General features: G+C 40.6%; 1 protein-coding gene across 1 annotated transcript; it reads left to right on the top strand.

Moving 5' to 3' along the window:
- The first annotated feature begins 1,559 nt into the window (after nt 1-1,559).
- On the top strand, nt 1,560-21,225 carry FBXO33 (F-box protein 33). Its single transcript, XM_058027037.1, has 4 exons — nt 1,560-2,068; nt 8,468-8,578; nt 14,165-14,850; nt 19,239-21,225. The coding sequence occupies exons 1-4, from the start codon at nt 1,560-1,562 to the stop codon at nt 19,508-19,510; spliced, it is 1,578 nt and encodes a 525-aa protein (XP_057883020.1). The 3' UTR covers nt 19,511-21,225.
- The last annotated feature ends 688 nt before the right edge of the window (nt 21,226-21,913 follow it).

Genomic DNA, 21,913 nt, shown 5'->3' with positions numbered 1-21,913 from the left:
AGCTCAACAATGGGGAGTCGTTGAGTAGATATTAAAATATGGAGACATGTAGGCGCGTAAGTTCCTTTCATTTGCATCCTTCCAGGCCAGATGAGTTTGGCTGCTGCAGAACTTGCATCTTGACTGCCTGGGGAATTTTGGTGGAATACACAGTGGGAGTAGCACAGCACTTACCTGAGTTGTTTATGCTGGTTCAAATAACTTGTGCAGGTGTATGAAGCAGCACCAGTCCCTGATGAGAGAACTGGTGCTGGGAATTTTCTATAGTTTTGTTTTCATAGCAACACCTGCCTCTACAGGCTCCTTCTCTCCAATCAAGGGGAAATGGAAGACACATATCCCCCAGGACCAGATTAAAGAAAAGCTTTAAGGAAAAAGTGATGCTATTTTTTCACCCCTGCTGTGAGACAGCAGACACAGCTAGTCATGGAGTAAAGGGAGAGAGCTGATTTGGATTTGGTTGCTAATGAATCTGGTTATAATGTGTGCCTACTCCATATACAGAGGAGTCTAGACTTCATTTCTATTAGCACATCTTTTATTATTTTGTGCATGCATTTCTGAACACTCAGATATAAAGTTGTTAAAGAAACTGTGTCCATTATTCCAAGATACCGGCAGTACTCAATTTTATTTCGATAAGTTGTTTTTCAATTATAAAAATATATACAATTATCAGCACTTTGTTGTTCAGCCTTTCAGCATCAGCACCTAAGAGACTTAAATTCTCTCAGAACTCTGTATGCACAGAAATCACCCTTACACACCTACAGATGATGTTGGCACGGGTGTTATAAAAGCGCGTGAGATTTAAGAAACTGAAGAGTGCTAAGATTTGGAGCATTTTCTCCTGCATCGCCCCAGGCTCGCACCCGGTTGTGTCACATGTCGGACTCTGCCGCGCTCCACCTTTCCTGCGCAGTCAGCGCGTTTCCCCCGGCAGCAGCAGGAATGCTGCTGAGGTAATTTTGCTGGCTCAAAGGCGTACGTGCGGTCCCGTACGGGCCTCGGCGCCGCCGCCACCAGACATCACCAGACACCCTTCCCAAGTTTTCCTAAACACCGGGGGCCGTCCTGCGCCTGCCCCCCGGCAGCGGCGGCCGCTCCCCCTGTGGAGCCCGCAGCAGGGAACGCGGTCCCGGGCGGCGCCCCGGGCAGAGCCTCCGCCGCACTGCGTTGGGAGCCGCCGGAGGGGCGGGGAGCGGGGGGGCCGCGCCGCCGGCACGGGGGGGGAACGGCCAACGTCCCCCGCGAGGCGGGCGCGCCGGCTCCGCCTCCCAGGCCACCGCCGGCACGTTCCATTTTCTCCGCGGGGAAACCCTCCTCCCTCCGCCGCGGCGGCTCTGGCCGCCCCGCAGAAACAGAGCGCGGCGCCGGCGGGGTCTTCCTTCGCACGTCGCCCTCAGGCCTGGGTGGTGCGGCCCACCTCTCCCTGCCGTGCCGGGCAGCGGTAGCGGCCGCTCCTCCCCTTCGCCTTCCCCCCCGGCGGGGGCGCGGGTGGTGCGTCCCGGCAGCAGGCGCGTCCCGGCCGGCGCCCGCCCCCCCGCGCCGTGTCATTGATGTTGTTGTTTGTGTCGCAGGAGCCGCAGGCCAGGCCGGGGCCGCCGCCCGGGGCCGCCGCCGCGGGGCTGGGGCCGGCGCCAGGGATGTCGGTGTGCGGGGAGGCGGTGGGCGCCGGCTCCCTGCCCAGCGAGCTGGTGGTCCACATTTTCTCCTTCCTGGCCGCCCCCGACCGGCTGCGGGCCTCGGCCGCCTGCTCGCACTGGCGGGAGTGCCTCTTCTACCCGGCGCTCTGGCCGCGCCTCCGCCTCAGCCTCCGCGTCTCGCCCGCCGAGCGCCCGCGCCTCGAGTTCCTCATGCGCAAGTGCGGCTGGTTCGTCCGTGAGCTCCGCGTACAGTTCGCCGCCGACAACTACCCCACCGGCGGCGGCGGGGCGGCGGCGGGCGAGGGCGCCGCGGTGGCGGGGGACGGGGAGGCGCCGCCGCCGCTGAGCCCGCGCTGGCTCGACCTGCTGAGGACTTACCTGGAGCTGGTGCTGTGCGTCCTGAGCAGCGTCCGCAACAACAGGTACGGCCGGGGGAGCGGCGTGCCGGGCGGGGGGGCAGACGGAGCCCCCGGGCCGCGCGGGGCCCGGTCCGGCCGTCCCGCCGGTTTCTGCGGGCGGAAACAACGCCCGAGCCGGCGGCGGCCGGTTCGTGCTGGGGCTCGGAGCTGCGCTGTGTGTGTGCGTGTGTGAGAGAATCTCTGAGTTGGGCAGGAACGGGGACGCGCCGCTTCAAAGTACCTAATTTTTATCGTATAGTGTAGCTTGAGGAGGAGTATAGGCTCAGACGTCCAGTCGGCGAGCGGCTGGTCGATACGCAAAACAAATACAGCTGCAGTAATAAGAAGTTCGTCTTTTGGATGGAAGCGGGGAATGCAGCTCGAACGGAGCAAGTGAGAGCCAGGAGTCTGAATTTACTGCATAACAAGACAGCTTTCGCACTTAAAATAAGCCTTACTACGGACAGAGTTTAGACCTTGTGTATGCTTGCAAAAAGGTATGAAAAACTAGTAAGGGTTAGTTAAAATTACGGCTCTGGCACGCTGAATTACTGCCCCAATAACATACCTTTGCCTTTCCAGCTGTGAGGTCTTTCGCTGTAGAAAAGCTGAGCTTTCGTGCCACCTCTCGTTTTAACTGCCTGTCTGAGGTTTGAGGAGGTTTTATGTTCTTTTGTTCATTGAAAAATATGTTCGTGTGCAGGACTTTCTTGGCCCAATTGAATTTAAATGGTAGAAATATTTTCGTGTGGTTTGTAGTTGAGATGTGTTTTTCACACACTTATTTTGGCAGGTTAGCTAATTTCCTGAGCTTTGAGGTCCTTAAGACAAAAATACTTGCATTCTCTTCACTGTGTGGGGGTGTGATAGATAATAAGATGATAATCAGATATCCTAATGTGTGGCCTCTAGTCAGCCTGTAAGGAAAGCAAGGATATTACAGTTAGGTTATGATGAGTTTGGAAAGCCATGTAGGTTTTAGGATAGGAAATAGTTAATATTATTTTCCCTCTGTGCGCATGTAGCTTCACTTATCAAGGGAAGAAGAAAAGCTGCAAGTGTTTAAGGGCATCTTTAGGATGAATTAAACCTTGAGGATGGCCTTTAGAAAACTAACTGCACCTGAGTCATGATCTTGTTACCACCCCCTTTGATTCCAGAGGTATGAGAGAGTAGCTTGAGGCCTTCCTTGTGTCTTTATTTTGAATTGAAGCGAGAGAACTTTAAATGCAGTTCCTCGTTGGTTTGAGATGAATGCAAATGTGGTGTGTGAAGTCTCGCTTTCAGTTCCTCTGCTCTGTTGCCCCCAGCAGGTCCTTCCTGTGGTGCAGCTGCGATGGCTGAGAGTTACAGACCTCGCTTCAGAAAACAGCTCGTTAGTCCAGCTCACCTTTATCTTAATTCATTTCTTGCCCTGTGAATCCTTGGTGTGTGAATCGTGATGGTCTGGCTTGATTGGTCTCCTCTTGCATTTCAGGAGCTTTCACTTAACTGTGGACTCTATGGGAAATCCAGCTAGTATTATAAGAGGAAAAAATATTGAGGTGGTTGTGGTGATTGTCTGATCTGAGGCAGATATCATGACATGGGCTTGGAATTTTAAAATAAGTAGTATCTATAGGAGCTGTTGCATGGGGATGTTGTTAGAAAACGAAATTGTTTCTTTTTTTCCTCGCTGAAGTTCGAGGCTGTCAAAATTAACTGGGATGTGAGAAGGCTTTTGATACACTTTTTCTTTTGAAAAATTCTCCATGGCCTTATCCGAAATCTGTACTAGGATACTTGCTTTCTGAAGTTCATTTTACAGATTCTGTATGCACAGTGGGACTCAGGACTGCAGTAAAACACTGTGCAGAAGTAGTTGTTTCTCCAGTACCTGTTCTCTGCTATATTAGTATCATTTTGGTGGTAAAGCAGGGAAGAAAAGTTACTGACTTTGATAGGATTTTGCATTGCCATACTCTCTTGCTGTCTCTAAATCATTTATATGCTGCTCTTTTGGCTTGAAATGAATGATGCATGGCTGGGTAACACAGGGTACCTGATTATTACAGCAGGCTTTTTTTAATGGGCATTTAAAAAATTGGGGGAAGAGTGGCATAATTTACATTAAGTACTTGACCTTTTTCAGTTTTACTTTCAGAATAGAGATTTTTTTTTTCCTTTGAACAGACTAGGTTTTTAGTTTATTTTGATGTTTGAGGGGTTTTTTCCTTGCAAAGTAACTACCTATAAATTATTAGTTCTTAGGTAGAACACTGTGTTTTAGTTCTTTAAGTAGATTTTTGAGGTTGAAAAGAGGTGAGGAGGAGTATTACCACATGCCAAATTGCTGCTTAGTTCTTACTGTGACCACCTAATGTCTAAACGAGAGACCTTGCCACCTGCTTGATGCTTAGTTTTGTCTAAGGAGGGACTGCAGTCCATAATTAATTTCTCTGCTTCTCTTTATTTATCTGTAACTCAAGGGCTGTTAATAATTCCTTCTTGTTTTCACTGCATTTCACTGTATGCAAGATAGCAGTTGTAATTTCCAAAATAATGGAAATGGAAATTTTTAACTTCTTCAGTGGCTGAATCGCTGTAAGTGCATTCCTTTTGGAATTAAGTTTAGAACAGGACAGTCTTTCATAACTCCTGTCAGCCCTTGTGATAGCTTTTTGGCAGATAAGTTCAAAAAATGTTCCATTATACACTTCAGAGCTGAAAAGGAAGAAATCTGCCTTTGTGATGCTGTTTCTTAACTGTGTAGAGTTGTTTTGGAGTTTTAAATTTATTATTAAGCAAAGCAGTAGCAACCTTCCTCCTTGCGAGAAAAATCATGTATTTTAAATGGCTACGGATTTCCTTGAGGATTTACAATACTGCAGGACCTAAGAAAAGTAATTACTAAAAGTAATGAAATTTCTAAATGCTCTGTTGGCTAGAGGAGAATGATGTATGATTTTGCTACTAAGAGCATTTTCTGTACAACATGAAATTTTTAGTTTCTAAGCAAATCTGTGTGTTAAGTCTCAAGAAAAATATTTTGGAGTGACCTTTGCTAGTTCTGATGGAATTAAGGAAATAACAACTTGTTTGCTACTTGTTTTAAAAACAACTGAAATTTTTTTGACAAATATTCCTGCTGCCAGCCAGTTACCATCCAAAAAGGTATGTTCAAGGTCTGTCTCTCATTTGAAGCCAAGCTCAAGTTGTTTTGTGGGTGGCAACATATGAAGTAATAGGATTGGGACCTTGATGAGCTCTAAGAATGTATATTTATTTAATGAAAAGTTACTAAAATAGTGCTTATAGTGATCTGTAACTTTTCCATAAGCTTTTATGTTTATGATAGCAAATGTAGCAAAATAACAAAGCTTATAACTGTTTAAAAGCTGATGTTCTACCTACTACTGAGAAAAAGGGTGTGGGTGGGCATGATTTTCTTAAGTCCTCATGATCTGCTTCTTCTTGGTCTGATCTTTCAAAATTGAGTTCTAGAAGGCAGGGTGGGAGTGTGACAAACTTTGTTTGCACTTATGTGTGTACAACAGCTAATAAGCACCTTGTGATCATTCAGTAGGAAAATCCTGTTCTTTTATGTAACTCTAAGATACCAAAGTATTGTCTCCTCTACTCCTCCTTCCTTGCTTACAAAGGAAGATAGGAAGGTAGTGACACACACACACACACACACCCCTCTTTTCCTCTGCACCATGTTAGATGGTGTGACTTGATTGATCTTTGCTACGGAAACAAAAATGCAGGTTGCTATAAAGCTGTGGTGTCTTGCTGAAGTATGGTATCTCTTGGAGTTACCAAAAATTGGTGAGTCGCTCAAAGCAGTAGGCTGCATCTGGTTTTGATGTTTTCTAATGACTGTTTTCTATTGGTCTAAAGAGGCAGCTGAAACTGGCAGAAACTAGTGCAGTAATACAATATGTGCCTTAGCACTTTGTTCGCCCTGAACGTAAGCAAGGACATTTTGTGCTTTTTTGTAAATTGGGTATTAAGAAAGACCGGCCAAAACTGAAGATGGAGCCTAGTAAGAAGCTTTTTATTTCTAGTACGCTATTTGAGCTAGTGGAAAATAAATGTTTTAGAAATCCTTCCAAAACACAAGTTTTACCCCCAGCTGTATGTATGGATACTACACAGGATTAAGATGCCATTATGACTTTTAGCAAAAGATAAGTAACTTTTAAATAATTTTATTTAAATATCAATCACTTTATGGACTCTCTGAAATGCAGATGAGCAGTGAGCTGAATGTCATGGAGTTGTATAAAAGCGCAAATAGTAGCAAAAGTCTAACATTGTGTTGAACTGTGATCAGATTTGTAGATGGTAATAACTGTGCTGTGAATGGAAGAATAATTGGATATTGTCATTGGTTAAGTTTTCAGGCAGAGAACTTTTCCATTTGTCTCTGTACTGCATGAAATGACAGTCAAAAAGACGAAGTAAAAATATGTGGGGTGCTGGTAATTAGTGTTCCATGTGTGCTGTGCTTTGGTGGTCCTCTTAATGCCTGCCTACATCTGCTGTAGCATTGGCTGGTGGTATGAGTGGCACAAACCCAGACCTGTGTTTGATGTGAATGTGGAGGTGATTCAGAACTGTTCTTGAGACTGCATTTTGGCTCTTGACTCTCATAAATAAGTCACCAAGATCAAAAGATAAAGGTTACTTACAGCATTGTCTGTGAACACTACTTCTCAAACCTGGTGGAGGTTTCTGCTACTTCCCTGTCATACCAGATTATCTCTTACAGCTTTTGAGGAAAAAAGAGCCCAAAATACTCTCAAGTTGGGTGTGCCAGTGTATTAGGTTTCCCTGCCAAACTTATTCTTTAGTATGGTCGGGCAATGTCTTAGTGAGACGATATTCTACAAAATATGTAGAATATTGATCATATTTTAAGGCTTAGTTTATTTTAGTGTATCATCAGTACAATAGACCTGTATTTAAAATACAAAATATTAAATGTTTGGAATTTCAGACAGTTGTAAATCCTAGGTATTTGACTCCAGTATTTGTCAGACTTTATATGGAGCTCATGGATCTCGTTATTAAGTTGTTGTTCTCCTATAGAAAAAAGTAGCAGGTGCAACAGTGGATAGATTTGAGGCAATCAGGATGCTGTTTTTGAGTACAGGAACTTCACAACAGGTAAATTATGATTTATGGTAGATAATAATTTAGACTGCAGCTCATACTTACTAAAAATGTAAAACTTGGCTACTTAATCCTTTTTTGCCCCATCTTCTCTTGGTAGAATATCAGGTTGTACTGTGGAGGTAGTGAACTGTACCAGAGCTTCCCTATGCTTTGAGCATGGTAATCATATTGCATTTTCCTCAAGGCTGATTTGAAATACTAGTATATGCTTTGTGAGCCAGAAGAAATAAGGATTTATGCTAACTCATGTAATTGTGAGATACAGGTTAATTGGCATCTACTGTTTAGGATTAATTTAATTTATGTGTCCATTTGTGGTGAAACTGGAGTTTCTGCCTTGTTAATTATCAATTGCAGACTAGTCCTTGCATGTTAGGAGTAAATCTAATTTATAGGCTATATAAATAAAAGAAATGTTGACCCAAAACTTAGTCAGCTACAAGAATAATAATAGTAAATGCTACACAGCTACTTTAAAACTGCAGTCATTTGCATACCTCTTTCTTGATCTGTTTTAGGAATAGAAAAGATGCAAGTCAAAAAACTGACCTAGGGAAAAGAAAAGTGACTGTCTAGTGCACTGTGTCATGTTCAGCATCAACTCAGAGGTTCTTCTTTCACTTCTTTTTAGGTATCCCTTCTAAAGATTAAAATCATACGTCATGGTGGAGCACTATTCCTTACTGATGGGGAATATTAGAAAAGCTTCCCCTTCTTTGATACAACAGAAATTAGACATTTGATTAGCGTGTGGGGAACTTTTGCTTTTCCTGTCTGAGGTTTATCATGCCTTGATGGAGGCAGGTTTGGGCTCCCATTTGTAACCCAGCTGACGTCAGTTCTCAGGCAGGGTTGTTTGTGGTTGTATTCTACCTGGGCATTAAATGCAGTGTTAAATGTTGAAAGGAGTAACTATTTGATGTTTTCATTGTGGCACTTAACACACATTTTCCAGGGATTAAAAATTGTGTGGAACCACTCCTGAGTTTTCTTTGTGGTGCTCCAGGCTTGCTGAAAATACTCCAGTGCAGACTGAAAAGCAATGTTTGATCTTACAGCTGCTTTCAGCAGTTTGTGTAGTCCTCTTCCCCTTTGGTCTCATTTGCTGTAGTTCCATAAGTGCCTGCATAAGTTTCCCAACACAGGCTATGTGTTCCATGTAATAGTGGGGTTTATTGCCTGTGTTTGTCTTATCCAGAATGATTTCCCACACCATTTTAATTTTGTGTACAAATTCTTTTTTATTTTGTTGTTTCCTAGGAACCTCCAGAAGTTAAGTCTCTTTGGGGATATAAGCATTCTGCAGCAACATGGAACCATATCAAATACCTACCTTGGAAAGGTTGATCCTGATGGCAAGAAGATTAAGCAGTAAGTTATATTTGTAAATTATCAAATACAGGATAGTAATAACAACAACAACAACAGGACTTTCAGAAGTTCCTGAAATACGTGACTGAGAAGCTTTAAGTTTTTTACCAGGGTGAAAATCTAAGTTCTTGTTCCTGCTATTTACATGAAGTAGTCTGGTTTTTTGGCTGTTGTATTTTTGTTGGGTTTTTTCCCTCCATTCTCAGTAGGATGAGAATCCTTTTCTCTTTTCATGTGTTCTAGAAACAATATTATATTAATGCCATAGAAGGGGAGGAGGGGTGAGGAGCTGTTACCAGCACCTCTTATTATTGCTGTACATGAAAAAAATTAGAAAAGGAAGTAATTCGTTGTATTTCACAAGAGTTAAAAACATATTTGTGTTTATGTTCTCTTTCAAGTTTGCTCAAAACTTGAGAGAGAAACAGAAACTCTTGAAACACGGAACTGCTACAACTTATTTCAAATTGCATCTGAAAACTAGGTTATGTATTTGCAGAATTCCTGAAAGATCACAGCTCCCAGTGTGCTTGTATAGTTCAGAGGTGTATTTTAGCTTGCCATTACATTACAGGACAGTCCTTGAATGCTTCTAATCCAAATAGTTATTTGTTCTTCTTTGGAAAAGGTTAAGTACAGTATAAACAGCTACTGACTTCTGGAATAAATTACCACAGAGGGAGTGATGCAGACTTAGCTATTTTAGCAGTACTGCTAAAACTTCTGATACAAAAAACATGAATGCCATAATTTTAATTTGTGTCAGTTTAAACATCTTTCATCCAGTAGCTTGGGAGTAGAGTAAATACAGCCACTCTAGGTGGTTTTTTTTTTGTTTGTTTGTTTTTTTTTGTTTGTTTGTTTGTTTTTTTGTTTTTTTTTTTTTTTTTTTGAGTGATTTTTTTTGTTTTGAGTGATTTTTAGAACCTGTGTAGGTATATTATCAGATTAATGTATGTATGTGAATACAGTCATCAAACTGAATGTTTGGTCCTGACCTAAATTTGCAAACCAGTGCAAATAGAGCTGTGAGTCACATACTGTGTCTTTTTCATCTGTTATGTTTCCAGTGCAGAACTTGGAGCAGTTTGTGATTTTGTCTAACATATGTACTGTAGTGCTGTGTGCAGGTAAAAGGCTCAGTAAAAGCTCCTTTGTTTGATACCCTTTATGAAAATATAAGTATATTATCAAATCTTTGCAAAGGAACTTGAAGGGAGCCATCTAAGCAGACGTTTACTCAGCTGAGTGCATGGTCAAACATTTCTTCAAGCCAGTATTCACATTTTGGAACCATAAACCATTCAGAACTGATTATCTAACTTGTTTGTCTTTTAGATTAATATTAACCTTTGCACATTTTGGAATGAGCAAATAAATAATAAATGCTACTTCTTTTTAGTTTAGTTAATTTTGGTGTTGGGTTTTTGTGTTTGTTTCTTGTTGTGAGTTTTTGGTTGGTTGGTTTTTGGGGGTTTTTTTGTGGGGGTGGTGTTTTTCTTTGTTGTTTCTTTTTTTTGCGGGGGGGTTATTGTTGATAGGTTGTTTTTTTGTTTTTTTTTTTTTCTAGCATAGAACAGTGTATTTGGGACTTGCTAGTCCTTGTCTAAATTAAAGGAAAGCTGACTGTTTTATTCAGTTGTCTGAAGTCTGAGAGCTAGCAGCAGACTTAGTTCAGAAAGTAAATCTTTATGGCTTCTTAGCCTTGTTTTTTGCACTTGGGGTTTGCATCAGTAAGTTGCAAAATGTGAATGCTGATAACTAAGAGTGAAAGGTGTAAGCAACCTTTGGAGCCTGTGTTACTGGTAGTTGAGGATTTTTGGAACCTGTATGGTGATGAACCTTACTAGCTGTTTCAGAAACTTCCTGCAGTTAAAGCAGTCAGGGAAAAAAAAGTTGATTCCTGAAATCTGACTTTGAGCTGGGTGTAACAGACTGTAGGTGCAATCTCAGCTCTTGCAGAGCCATTAGGATGCTTCCTCAGGTTTCAGGCTAAGGGGTTTCCTGAGGCAGAGGAGGCTTTGGAGCATATTTTCAAAAACACAAGTTTGCATAAGTTTGTGATGCTTATTCCTTTTCTATACACCATGTGTGTCCCTGGTTACTTTCTAAACTTCTCTTTACAACTCTGTTTCTTAGTGTTGGGATGCTTGGTGTAAACAGTTCATTTGTCTTGAGTTGAATAAAGGGTAGTTGTCTAAAATTTTGGCTTTCTGAAATCTGCTTCTCATGATTGATCCATGTGGTTCAGATAGTTTGGTTTCCAAAAGAACCAGTTTAGCCTCTGTTATTAAACAAATATTTTAATTGATAGTATTTAATTAAACAAATGGCCTCCATATGGACCTTAGTAATCTGTCTGCTTCCTGTCCAGGGCCATGGATGTGCTTCAGTCCTGGTTAGGACTGGTTTGGGAGCTTAAACACTAACTGTGCCTGTTTATTCAGGCTTTGGTCTGTCCTTTGGATAAAAACACCATTTGGGACATGAATTGTGAAAGTACATTAAAAAATATATTTTTTAAGTTGTTTGTTTCAGTATAATAATGTGTAGATTACAGGTCAATGGTGACCATCCCATAATTGCTGCCTGCAGGGAGCAAAGGGGGCTGATGGCACTTGTTGAGGCATTATTAGGCTGCATTGCTTTTTGGCATGTGCTGAGTGAATTCTGCTTGCATTTTCTGTTATATGCTCAAATTTGAGTTTTATAAGTGAGCTCTGAAATAACTGTGTAAAGTTAGCATAGATGTTGTAGTACCTGCTGGGCAGTTGGGGTAAAATTAACATGGTAATAGAGTGGGTGTTAATTTCCAAGAATTCACGTGTCTATTTTTCAGAATGCAGTTCAGGCTATTTTTGCAAACTGAAGTTAGATGCAATCTGTTTATGAAAAATAGAATGTGCATAAGAATTTGCAGGGGAGGAAAAAACCAAACCTGCTAGGCTGTTAAAAAATTATTTGAAATATGTTAAAATTAATTACTTCTATCTTATATAGTGCTTTCTGTCTGGCCTTTTTAAAAAGCAGATATTAAAAACAATTCAGAAATTTTTCTGTTAAATGGTCTCTATTGACATGTTTGATCTCTGTCTGGCTAAAAACTGAAGAAAGTTTTCTTAGGACCTACAGTCATTAGAGTAGCAGCACAAATCTGCATACTTGTGTAAATATTTTGATGCTTGCAATAAAAAGTTGATTGCATTAAATCATATTCTCTCTTTTAAAAAGTTCTTTACTGCAGTTCCCACTGGGGAAAAAAGCTACTCTAGAGCTGCAGAGTTTTGTGTCATATTTCTCTTTATTAAATTTTGCTGGCACTAAAACAGTATTTTTCTAAACTCAGATGTTTAAGGTGTATGAGAACCCCAATTTAAACAGATTTTTAGTGTGGTGAGGCATATAGATGGTAGCATTCTACTGACCACTTCAAAATTAACTTGTCATCAACAGTTCTGTAAAATATTGAAAGCACTATTAAGATTGATTACCTGGGCTATTACAAAATAAATCCTACCATTGCTGCAACCATTACAGCACCTTTTGAGATGTGTCTGGGGGGAGGGAAGAGTCTTTGGAAGAAATTTGGGATTGCTGTGGTAGAATCTTTTTCTTTGGGGGATTGTGAGATAATCTGCCTTCAATTGAGCATTGGCAAGAATAATGATGAAACAAACCTTGCCAGGATCAAGTAAGTTTCTTCTTAACTCTAAATCTAGGAATAAAATGGAAAAACTGCACTGTTCTGTGGGTCTTACCTGTTGTTTAACAGTTTCATTTGTGTCACAGTTGTGAGTCCTCAATTTTAAATAAAAATATTTGGAGAAATCTGGAAATATAAGTCTTTTTATCTGATGACTATCCTAGGTAAAACCTTGGGAACTGAGGTGTAAAATAAATACAGTAACCACATCAGCTTTTCCATTTGGGTGAAGTCAGGCCTTGCAAACCCAGTAACTTCATAGGAGAAGGAAGAAAGGACATGTAGGCAAGGGAAGGGATGAATGAGGATTTGCCAAGAGAGAGGATGAGTGAGCACTGATCTTTCAACTTTATTACAACAGAAGGGTTATGGGGCATCAGAGGTAGTAGGTGACAGGTTCAGAGCAAGCAAGAAGAGGAGATAATCACACTGCAAAGTTCTTTATTACTGGGTGTTATGGTTGCTAAACTCTTTTTTCCCTAAGGGGGGAACCTGAATGAATTTGTAGAAGTGAAGTCTCTGAGAGTTGCAAAATACATAAAGCCACCTGTGCTCAGAACTGAGTTACAAAGTTTTGGAAACTAGAGAGATATTTGATAAGTTGCCCCATGTCTGTCACCTTAGGGTGCTAATGTTTCTCTGCTGTCAGTCAGGATACTGGCCTAAACCTTTAATTTTGCCTGGACATTATCTCTATTAAAGTTATGTGGATGAGAATAAAATGTTTTATTTTTTTTGCTTAGATGTATAAACTATACAGATCCTCATAGCAGTAAAAGAAGTGTTCTGTGCAAAACCATTACCTGATTTGGGGAACAAAAGTTTCTGCTGTTTTTATACTGGATCTTATTTCTTGATATTTTATGGTTTTATGGCATCTTATTTCTTGATGTCATAGCCTGGCTCAACTGCTTCTCTGTAATGCTGACCAGGGCTTGAGATCAAATACTTTCCTACACATGTGTCTTAATATGCTGAAAGAACACTTGTCATTTGGGCAGGAGGACTCTTTTGGGCCTTTACAGCTTTGGAATGGAGACTGGAAAAATCCTTACATGGAGAAAATTTTTTTAGAGTGTGACTGTACTATTAGAATTTAATATTGAAAAATTAAAATACTTCTGTTGCATTCTTGAGCAAAATATCTTAATGTAAAGAACATCTATTCACTTATAAAAAGGGGTAGGAGAGGTGAGTGCATCACAATAAGTTCATAGTAATCTGGCACTGATAATTTGAAATTGAAATGTTACTGGATCTAAGTTGTTTTGGTAAAACATAAACCTGTTGGCTCTTGAAAATCCAGTTAGCTGTACGTTTGGAATTATTTAAAGTATCTTCTTGTATGTTTGTTCCTTACCCTCTGATGAGCAAATTAAGCAGGTAATGTTACATCATTCTAACTTACTCTCAACACCAAGTTTGTCACTTTTCATTGAAAATTACTTTTTTTTCCATACTAAATTTGCAGTTTTGGACAAGTTAGGAAATACAAAAAGCTGTTTTTAAAAACAAGAACTGCATTTGAAAAGCATTACAGGTTTTCTTATTTGCATAACCTTAAAGTGTATGTGGGAGGGTGTTAAATATATGCTGGAAAATACATGAAGTGAAGGCTCATGGTGTGTCACCATTTTTGAAAGACAAAGTACCTATTTCTTTTAGTTTACAGTTTTAACCTTTTAAGTGCAGTGGATGTTAAAATGCTCTGGGAGGTCTGCAGCCTGGTTGCAGTTCATAAGAACTATAATAATAGTATCTTCCTGCAGAATAAGGCTATAAATGAGGGAAGAGTATTTCTTGAATGAAACAATTGAATGGTATGCAGTCGGTAAGACTAAACCATGTTTAATAGGATCATTGTCTGTTTTGTTTACTTACAGAATCCAACAGCTGTTTGAAGAGATATTAGGCAATAGCAGGCAATTGAAATGGCTGTCTTGTGGGTTAATGCTGCAAATAGTAACTCCCACATCATTGTCCTCCTTATCAAACCCCATAGCCAACACCATGGAACATCTGAGCTTGTTGGACAACCACATCCCTGGTAATACCACTCTTATCACTGCGGTCGAATTGGAGCGCTTTGTGAATCTGCGTTCGCTCGCTTTGGATTTCTGTGATTTCACAGCTGAAATGGCAAGAGTCCTGGCTGACAGCAACCATGTGCCTTTGCATCGACTGTCTCTCCTGGTCCACAGTGTTTCCATAATGCACAAGTCCTTGGACAATATGCCAAAAGATGAGAATTGGCAGGCGCTGACTCGCAACAGCACTAATCTTCGGGTCTATATAATGGCCTTTGATGTCAAGAGTGATGATATGTTAAGGATTCTTAAGCCCAGTATCCCCCTAGAGAGGATTCACTTTGACAGCTATGTCACTTGTGTTTCAGGAGCTGTTGTTGATCTCATATCCAGGCAGTATGACAAGTTCCTCACTCATTTTATACTAATGAATGATGTTATAGATATGTCTGCCTTCCCAGATCTCAGTGACAACCGGAATGAAGATCCTCTTGTCTTGTTAGCCTGGAGGTGCACAAGACTGTCTCTCCTAGCTGTTCATGGTAGGTAACACATTGCATGGGCATAGTATGTGACTTTTAAATGCTTACAAGCCTTCTGCCTTTCTAATCATAGTGTGTTTTAGTGGCATGTTATACAAAAGGCTGCTGCACTGTTGCTATACATGCTGTTGTTGAGGGTGTTTTATATAAATGAGTTTTAAACCCGCATGTGTCTTACTAACTTCTGTTGAGAAGTCACATAGGATTTTATTAAACTCCTCACAGAAATGAGGATAACTTAAGAAGTGAGCATTCCAGGAGGCTTATCCTGCAAGTGGTCTGCACTGTGCAAGTTCCATTAAGTGACTGGTTACGTGTACGTGAACTGAAAACATTTGCTGTTTTTCTGTGAGGTCATATGCTGGCAAGATTAGATGATTTTGCTTCCCGTTTGTAAATAACACGGGTTAAGTGGCCCAAAGCTGAGAAGAAGAAATGTGTTACCAATTTGGTAAGACTACCAGCAGATGAAGGCTGAAAAGTATATAGAGGGGGGTTGCCTCACTGAGTGTGTTGGTTTCACCAGTAATACCAGAGCTAGGTTTATCCCACTTATTTATTTGCCATATAGTAGCAAATAACTTTTAGAATTTATTCAGCTCTGTCATCAATAGAGAACTTGGTGGTAGAAGTTACAGCAGTCTGGCAAATTTTAAGGCACTCAAAACTGAAACAATGCAGAATAATGTTTTTTATTTGTGCTGGAATCAGCTTACCAAGACCAAGTTTGCTGATGCATGAAGGAGTTAAGCAATGGCTATTGTGTTGCATAAGAATAAATGTGTTTCATCAGACTGCTTGGGGGAGTAAATCTCCAGTTGTTCAGTGCAAACAGGAGACCTTCATCAGCAGGAGGTGGACATTCAGATTTCCATCAGTTGAAGTCAGAAGGTCCTGCTGTATTTTCTGTTTTGCTCTTTTATTTTTTTCTGTGGTCTTTTACTGAAAAATCATTGCTGGGGGCAGGGAAGGTGTGATCAATTGGGCTGTCTCTCCTTAATAGCTTCCCGGTGAGACAGATTTTGGGTGCTGGTAGATGATTGTGCCAACCTAGGTGTGGCTTTTAGCAGTTTCTTCTAGAATTTGGATCAGGACATGTTTGAGGACCTTTAAAAAAGTTAAAATTGTGTTACCTTAAATTATACTCCTGCTACAGAAAAGCCCTCTAATATATCATCTAACTTTAAAAGCTAGTGAAGCATCTGAACATAAGCTAGTGTGTCATATCAGCATGTGTCTCTATTCAGTAGAAATTATTAATCTGTGCAGAGTATTGGGAAAGCAAACATCCCTTATGCTTCTGTCTAGCAAATGGTTGTTGCTACATCACCTGTCTTTGGAGAGATGCTGTGTCTGCCTGTGTGAGAAAATGGCCAAATATCACCTCACTGTTACATTGGGATTTGCATTCTTTACCCTTCTTTTCCCCCTCCTTGCAGCAGAAGCTGGCTAAGCTGCTTTTAAATGCCTCCTGATCTTTTCTAAATTGTGGACATAACTTTTCTAGTACTATACTGCAAGCATCGTTCTTGGAGAGTAGTAGCTGTCGATGGAACACTATTAGGAAGAAATATCCAGTACAGTGTCTTAGCCTCATGCTTGGATTCCCTGAGATTTACCATTTAATGTTTTCTGGCTCCACTTGTCATATTATATTGTGAAGTTTCCTTCAGGAAAAGAAGGTGGTTTTGTTCAAGGTGCCATAATTTGCTTGAAGTGCTCAGGTTTCTTCTTCTGTCTCCTGAAGTGGTTATTCTTCAGCTTCCAGTGCTTCTCAGGATTTTGTGTGTGTGTGTGTGTGTATGTTTCCTCTTCTGGTAAAAGTTTGCTTTTGAAAAAGCTTTTATTTCCATCTACTTGTGGCTGCCACTTGTCATTGACCAAAAGGGGAAAACATATGCTAAGGACACTTCCCATGGCTGCCTCAAGATTGTCTTTTGGGGGAAGTCATTGTCTTGCCACTGACAAATGGTGGAAATGTCCAGGAGCCAGAGGAAGGCAGATGTTCAGTACATTCTTGCAGAATGAAGAAAGGGTTGTAAAGAGTGTGTGACCATTTGGGATGGGATGGAGACAGTAAGATATCATAGTGGTATGATCTGGCACTGTGAATAAAAAGCATGGTCCATCTGTGAGAACAAAGGCCTTTTTTATTTTTTCTTCCTCCTTAAGGGAAGGATACTTCCACATGGATTTTTATGACTCTGTGTTATAAACATCACGGTGAAGTTTTATTCTGTCCATGAGCAAAACTAAAGTTGAAATTTTTACTAGCAAGGAAGAATAAATTGCAGTGTGCTCATGGTAAATTTGTTGTTCAGTGATACCAGTAGTGAAGTGATCATTTCCTCTTACCTCTGAATACTTAGCTGGACAGAGACTTTTTGGCAGCTGGGATGTCACAAAGAAATTTCAGGCAGAGCTTTTGAAAGGAGAGTTCATTTAAAATGAGATTAAATTGGGAATAAGATGGTTGTTCTAGTGCATAGAGGACCTCACCATTAAAAGTTACAGCAAAAGCCATATACCTGCCCAAATGAAGGTAAAGGGTTTTGTGTACCAGGCTTTTTTTTTTTTTTCCTTTTTTTTTTTTCTTTCCTTTATTCTTGGACTTGCTTTCAAAGATTTCTTTGTAAGTTCCTTTACAGTCAAGATAACTGGAAGGTGGTGTGAGCTCCATGTCCTGACAGGAGTGTGTCATCATACAGGGAGGAATTTTCCATTGAGTTCAATGTCCCTGTTAAGGAAGGGACACTGAATTAAGCTGCCTGAATTAAAACAGTTTCTGTGGATGGTTGTGTTGGAGGTGAATTATCCAGTAGATGAAGACTGTGGGAATTCGTGCATTTGTAATGGTTAATATACCAGAAATGAGCCTTACAGATATGTGCAGGCTTATTTGTTGAACACCTACCCTAACCAACATACTTCCAGAGACATAAAAGAAAACAGAACAGAAATTTCTTTTATTTATTACTTTGACATCTTTTCTTCATTCTCTGACAATCTATTTTGATACATTATGATGTAGAGCATGTTAACTGCACTGTTGGAGGACCAAACCACAGTTAGCTTTTACTGCTCAGCACTTCATCTTTCCCAGTTCAAATATTGTGCAGACTGCAGCTTTACTTGCAATCTACTTGGGCATCTCACCAAGAAGTTTAGCACCTGCAAGAATGATGATCATGGCAGAAATGAGCCTTTCCTTTTGCAGTGAAAGGGCTGATTTGGCAGAGCTCCCCAAAAGGGACGTTCCCATCTGTGGTTTGCATCTGAATAGGAAGGAACTTTGCATTTCTCTCAGCCAGGGCACAGAAAGTTTACAGGTAACTGGGGGGGAGTAGGAGTTTTTAAAGAGAAATGTTAATATACAGGGTCAAGAGAGGGAATTATATTTTGTCTTGGACATAATAAAAAGATACATGTAGTTTATCTTACATATATATATATATATATATATATATATATATATATATATATATATATATATATATATATATAATATGTACATAAACACACACTGGGATGACATGAAGAGGCTTTCAGTTTGTGTGCATGCTGACTTTGTTTGGTGGTGGCTTGGTTTTTTTTTTAATAAGCCTACTTTCTAAAGCAATGAAAGCAAATACTTTTTTCTAGCATAAGCAGAGTTTTAAAGCATTCCTTTTATGCATTCGGTTAATTAATAACTCACTTTTTTTTGTTCTAATTTTACTACACAGTAAATCACAGGAGGTTTGAAGTTTTATATAAACTTACAGTAGTCCATTGCTCTGCAAGTAGGAGAAAAAGATCTAGAAAAGGTTGATTAAATGATCTGAAATATTTTTATACTTACTTATTCAGAGTGTAAAATGAGGGCTTCACCACTTGAAACCAGAAAGCCCCCCACCATGCCCTAGGGGAATTCTGCCAGATGGAACATGATGGAATGTTGGGAATTTAGCTGACTAGAGACTAGAAAAGTACAAGGCTGTGGCTAATTCAGTCTTGCACCTGCAAGATAGCGTGTCTTTGGGCCTAGCTGGGTATGATAACAAATGGGCAGAGAGACGTAAGAAATAGAGAATGTAAGCCCAAAGGAATGAGGAAGAGTTGATAGTATAGTTTAACCAATAGATCACTTGGCTTACAGAATATTCATGAGCTTATTACTTGCTGTATAAGTGTCTGATGCTCTCTGCAATAAATGGAACTTGCTGATCACTCACATTGAGTGTCCGAGTCTCCCCTCACCGACAAATGGCTCATCCCCGACAAAAGCCTCATTCTGCAACAATGGAATAGGTTGGGAGAGATACTGGGATGGTCTGGTATTAAGTACTAGAGTAAGAAAATACCTTGTAGGAAAATGACAGAACAACTTTGTTTTTCTTTCCCCACAGGTTACACAGTCTGGGCTCATAATCTTATAGCAATTGCTCGTCTTCGTGGCTCTGACCTGAAAGTACTGGAAGTCACAGAAGAAAGCATTGAATTCGACCAAGGAGAACTGGCTGATCAGGATGTGGATCCAGTACACAATTTCATTGAGCAAGTGTCTCTCGGATTGGGTCGCCCTTGGCACGCCGTCATGGACATAGAGCTGCTCAGTGTCTTCACTGAGCCAACCCGTCACTTTTACAGAGAGATGCAAAGCTTCAGTGAAGGCATTTAGCTCCTTATTTACAATTCCTGTGGTTACATATGCAAGTAGGGTCCTATTATGTTTTTTCGGTAGTGTGAATTAACCCCTTTTGTGCTGTGTTTAATCAGTATTAGCTATATAGAATTATATATGTGTATTCTACTTCTTGATCAAAGAACGTAGTCGGGTATTGGTTTAGAAGCTGAAAGTGGCAGTGTTTAGGGTTTTCACGGTTAATGGACTTGTCTACCAAACCTTGCAAAGATACAGCCAAAGGCTGTCTGAGGTTGCCGGCTAACTTTACTTTAATTGAGTAACTGCATTTTGAATTCTTTTGCTATTCTATTGGAGTCCTGTGCTCGGGAGCCAACTGTTTTTAATACCCATATCCATAGCCCAGTGGATCTCTATGCTGTCATTGTGTGCTTAATCCAGTAGCATGCTACTTAATAGGCTTAAAGGACGAGAAGTCTGTCCAGGGCTGTTCACTGTAAGACTCTTACCTTGCTTGATTTCACGTGCGGGTTCTGCAGCATGGCTTAACTCCATTCTTGGCTTTCCTTAGCTGCTAAGCGGCGGTGTGAAACACTAGCGGTTCAGGTTCCTGCACTTACACATCCACTCCATAAAGCTGTAGTCTTTTGGATTCTTTGCAAGCTCCTCCTTGTTTGTTCTCACGTTCTGTCATCTTCCTTAAAAGTTAGCTTTGGGCCAAAGTTTAAAAGGAGAAAGCAAGAAATGTGCGCTCCGGTGAGGTAAACGCATAACAGTGAAGATTTCAATACAAAGGTCTACACCTGCAAACAAACATTAGTCGTGAAATCCCTAACAACCAAGTCACTGGATTTTCTCTGTCAGCGCCTGTGTCAGCTGCCAAAGAATAGATTAAAAACGAAGAAGTGCCCACATGCTGGCAGGGGCAGGCCAACTTTTGGCCAGCCAGATACTGCTAGATTGTAATATATAAGGTCGAATTTCGACCTGTGGTACACAGCTGTGCTGTGGCTCAGTCAGCAACCTCAGAACTCTTAACAAACATGCACCTGTTTCACTGTGAATAGTGAATGTAAAGGAAGGAAAGGAAACAAATACAAAGCTTGTTCTATCACAGGTATGAGCTGCTATGATGCATGAAGAACATTCCATGAAGTATGTTTTAAAATCTTGTTATATCTGAGAGGCTTTAGAAGCCGATGTAACTGTTTCAGGGCAACCGCGGTACAGACGTGGTCTCTGTGAGACTTCCACCTGACCCCAGTTTTAAGTGGTACGAATGTTGTGCATTTAATGTTTAAAGGACAGTCTGCAATAATAAAGTAAGTGGCCAACGTGGGTGCCCAGCAGTGCTGAGACCTGGCTGCTATATTGTAAGCTTTGGAAAACACAATTTATGCAACAGATGTCCAGATATGATTCTATTTATGGAAAAAGTTTATATGTGTTTTACAAATGGTTTTACCATCTTATATTAAAATGACCTTTTGACAGGTGTGCGCTGTTTTGTCTCCAGTGAGCACATACCATGCGGATTTTATATGTACATCAGTAGAGTGAATCCACTGGCACAGTGTGTGTATATGCCAGATGTGGTGAGATTTTATCTTATAAATGTGATCAGATTAAAAAAAAACTCCTGACAGAAAATGTAAGGAAACCAGCTGAATGTTTGAATTGATGACTGATGTTGTATGGTTTATGTTAAATGTTATATTCTTTTAATCAATGAATAAAGCATTAAAAATTGATCGCTGTATAAAATACTTTATTGTTATCAGCATGAAGATTCCTAGAATTACAATGCAACATCGTTCATAAGATGTGTATAACTAGTAGCTCCCATTGTGTTTAGGTCAGCAGAAAAATCTAAAATAAGTCACACAATTTTTTTAAATTTGGCTGAATTTTGTCAACACTTTTTGGGGTGGTGGAGGAATGGGAAGGATGCTTTGCTAAAGATCAGACCAGTTGGCACAAACAGTATATCATTATATGACCTATTAGACTGATACAGTAAACTGTGGATTGTAGAATATAGAAGACTATTTTTGAGAAATTACTTCATCAATTGCAATTGCTTAAATCAAAATCTAATGTGCTCAAGAAAAATGTGTAGTATTCTTTGGTGTCCCACTATTAAATAGATTATGAATACCTGCAACGCTTCAGTTTGACGTTTTATCTGTACTCAGAGTACACAGCTGTGCCTTCTGAATGAAAGCTGCAATGTCTGCTCAGCTGGTGGAGAGCTGCTGTGCCCTGCAGTGGCTGACTGTGCTGTGAGGCTTGTCAGAGTGGCTGGTCAGTGTGTGCGTGCCAAGCACGGACTTCATTCGAGCTCCTGAACTTCATGGTACCATAGCCCAAACTGCTGCCAAGTGTGAAAACTGCACTGCTTGTTCAAGCAGTTTCCTGGATCTTCCAGATGTGGTAAGC

Source organism: Melospiza georgiana, chromosome 6 (assembly GCF_028018845.1).
Source record: "Melospiza georgiana isolate bMelGeo1 chromosome 6, bMelGeo1.pri, whole genome shotgun sequence".
NCBI classification, from domain to species: domain Eukaryota; kingdom Metazoa; phylum Chordata; class Aves; order Passeriformes; family Passerellidae; genus Melospiza; species Melospiza georgiana.
The sequence above is the reverse complement of the archived record's forward strand: the minus strand, read 5'-3'. Positions and strand labels throughout refer to the sequence as shown.

Bases quoted from the DNA above. Each gene is read 5' to 3' on its own strand.
- FBXO33 (XM_058027037.1), top strand. From the start codon at position 1,560: ATGTTGTTGTTTGTGTCGCAGGAGCCGCAGGCCAGGCCGGGGCCGCCG. The intron at 2,069-8,467 runs GTACGGCCGGGG...GTTGTTTCCTAG, and splicing joins AGCAGCGTCCGCAACAACAG to GAACCTCCAGAAGTTAAGTC. The intron at 14,851-19,238 runs GTAGGTAACACA...CTTTCCCCACAG, and splicing joins GTCTCTCCTAGCTGTTCATG to GTTACACAGTCTGGGCTCAT.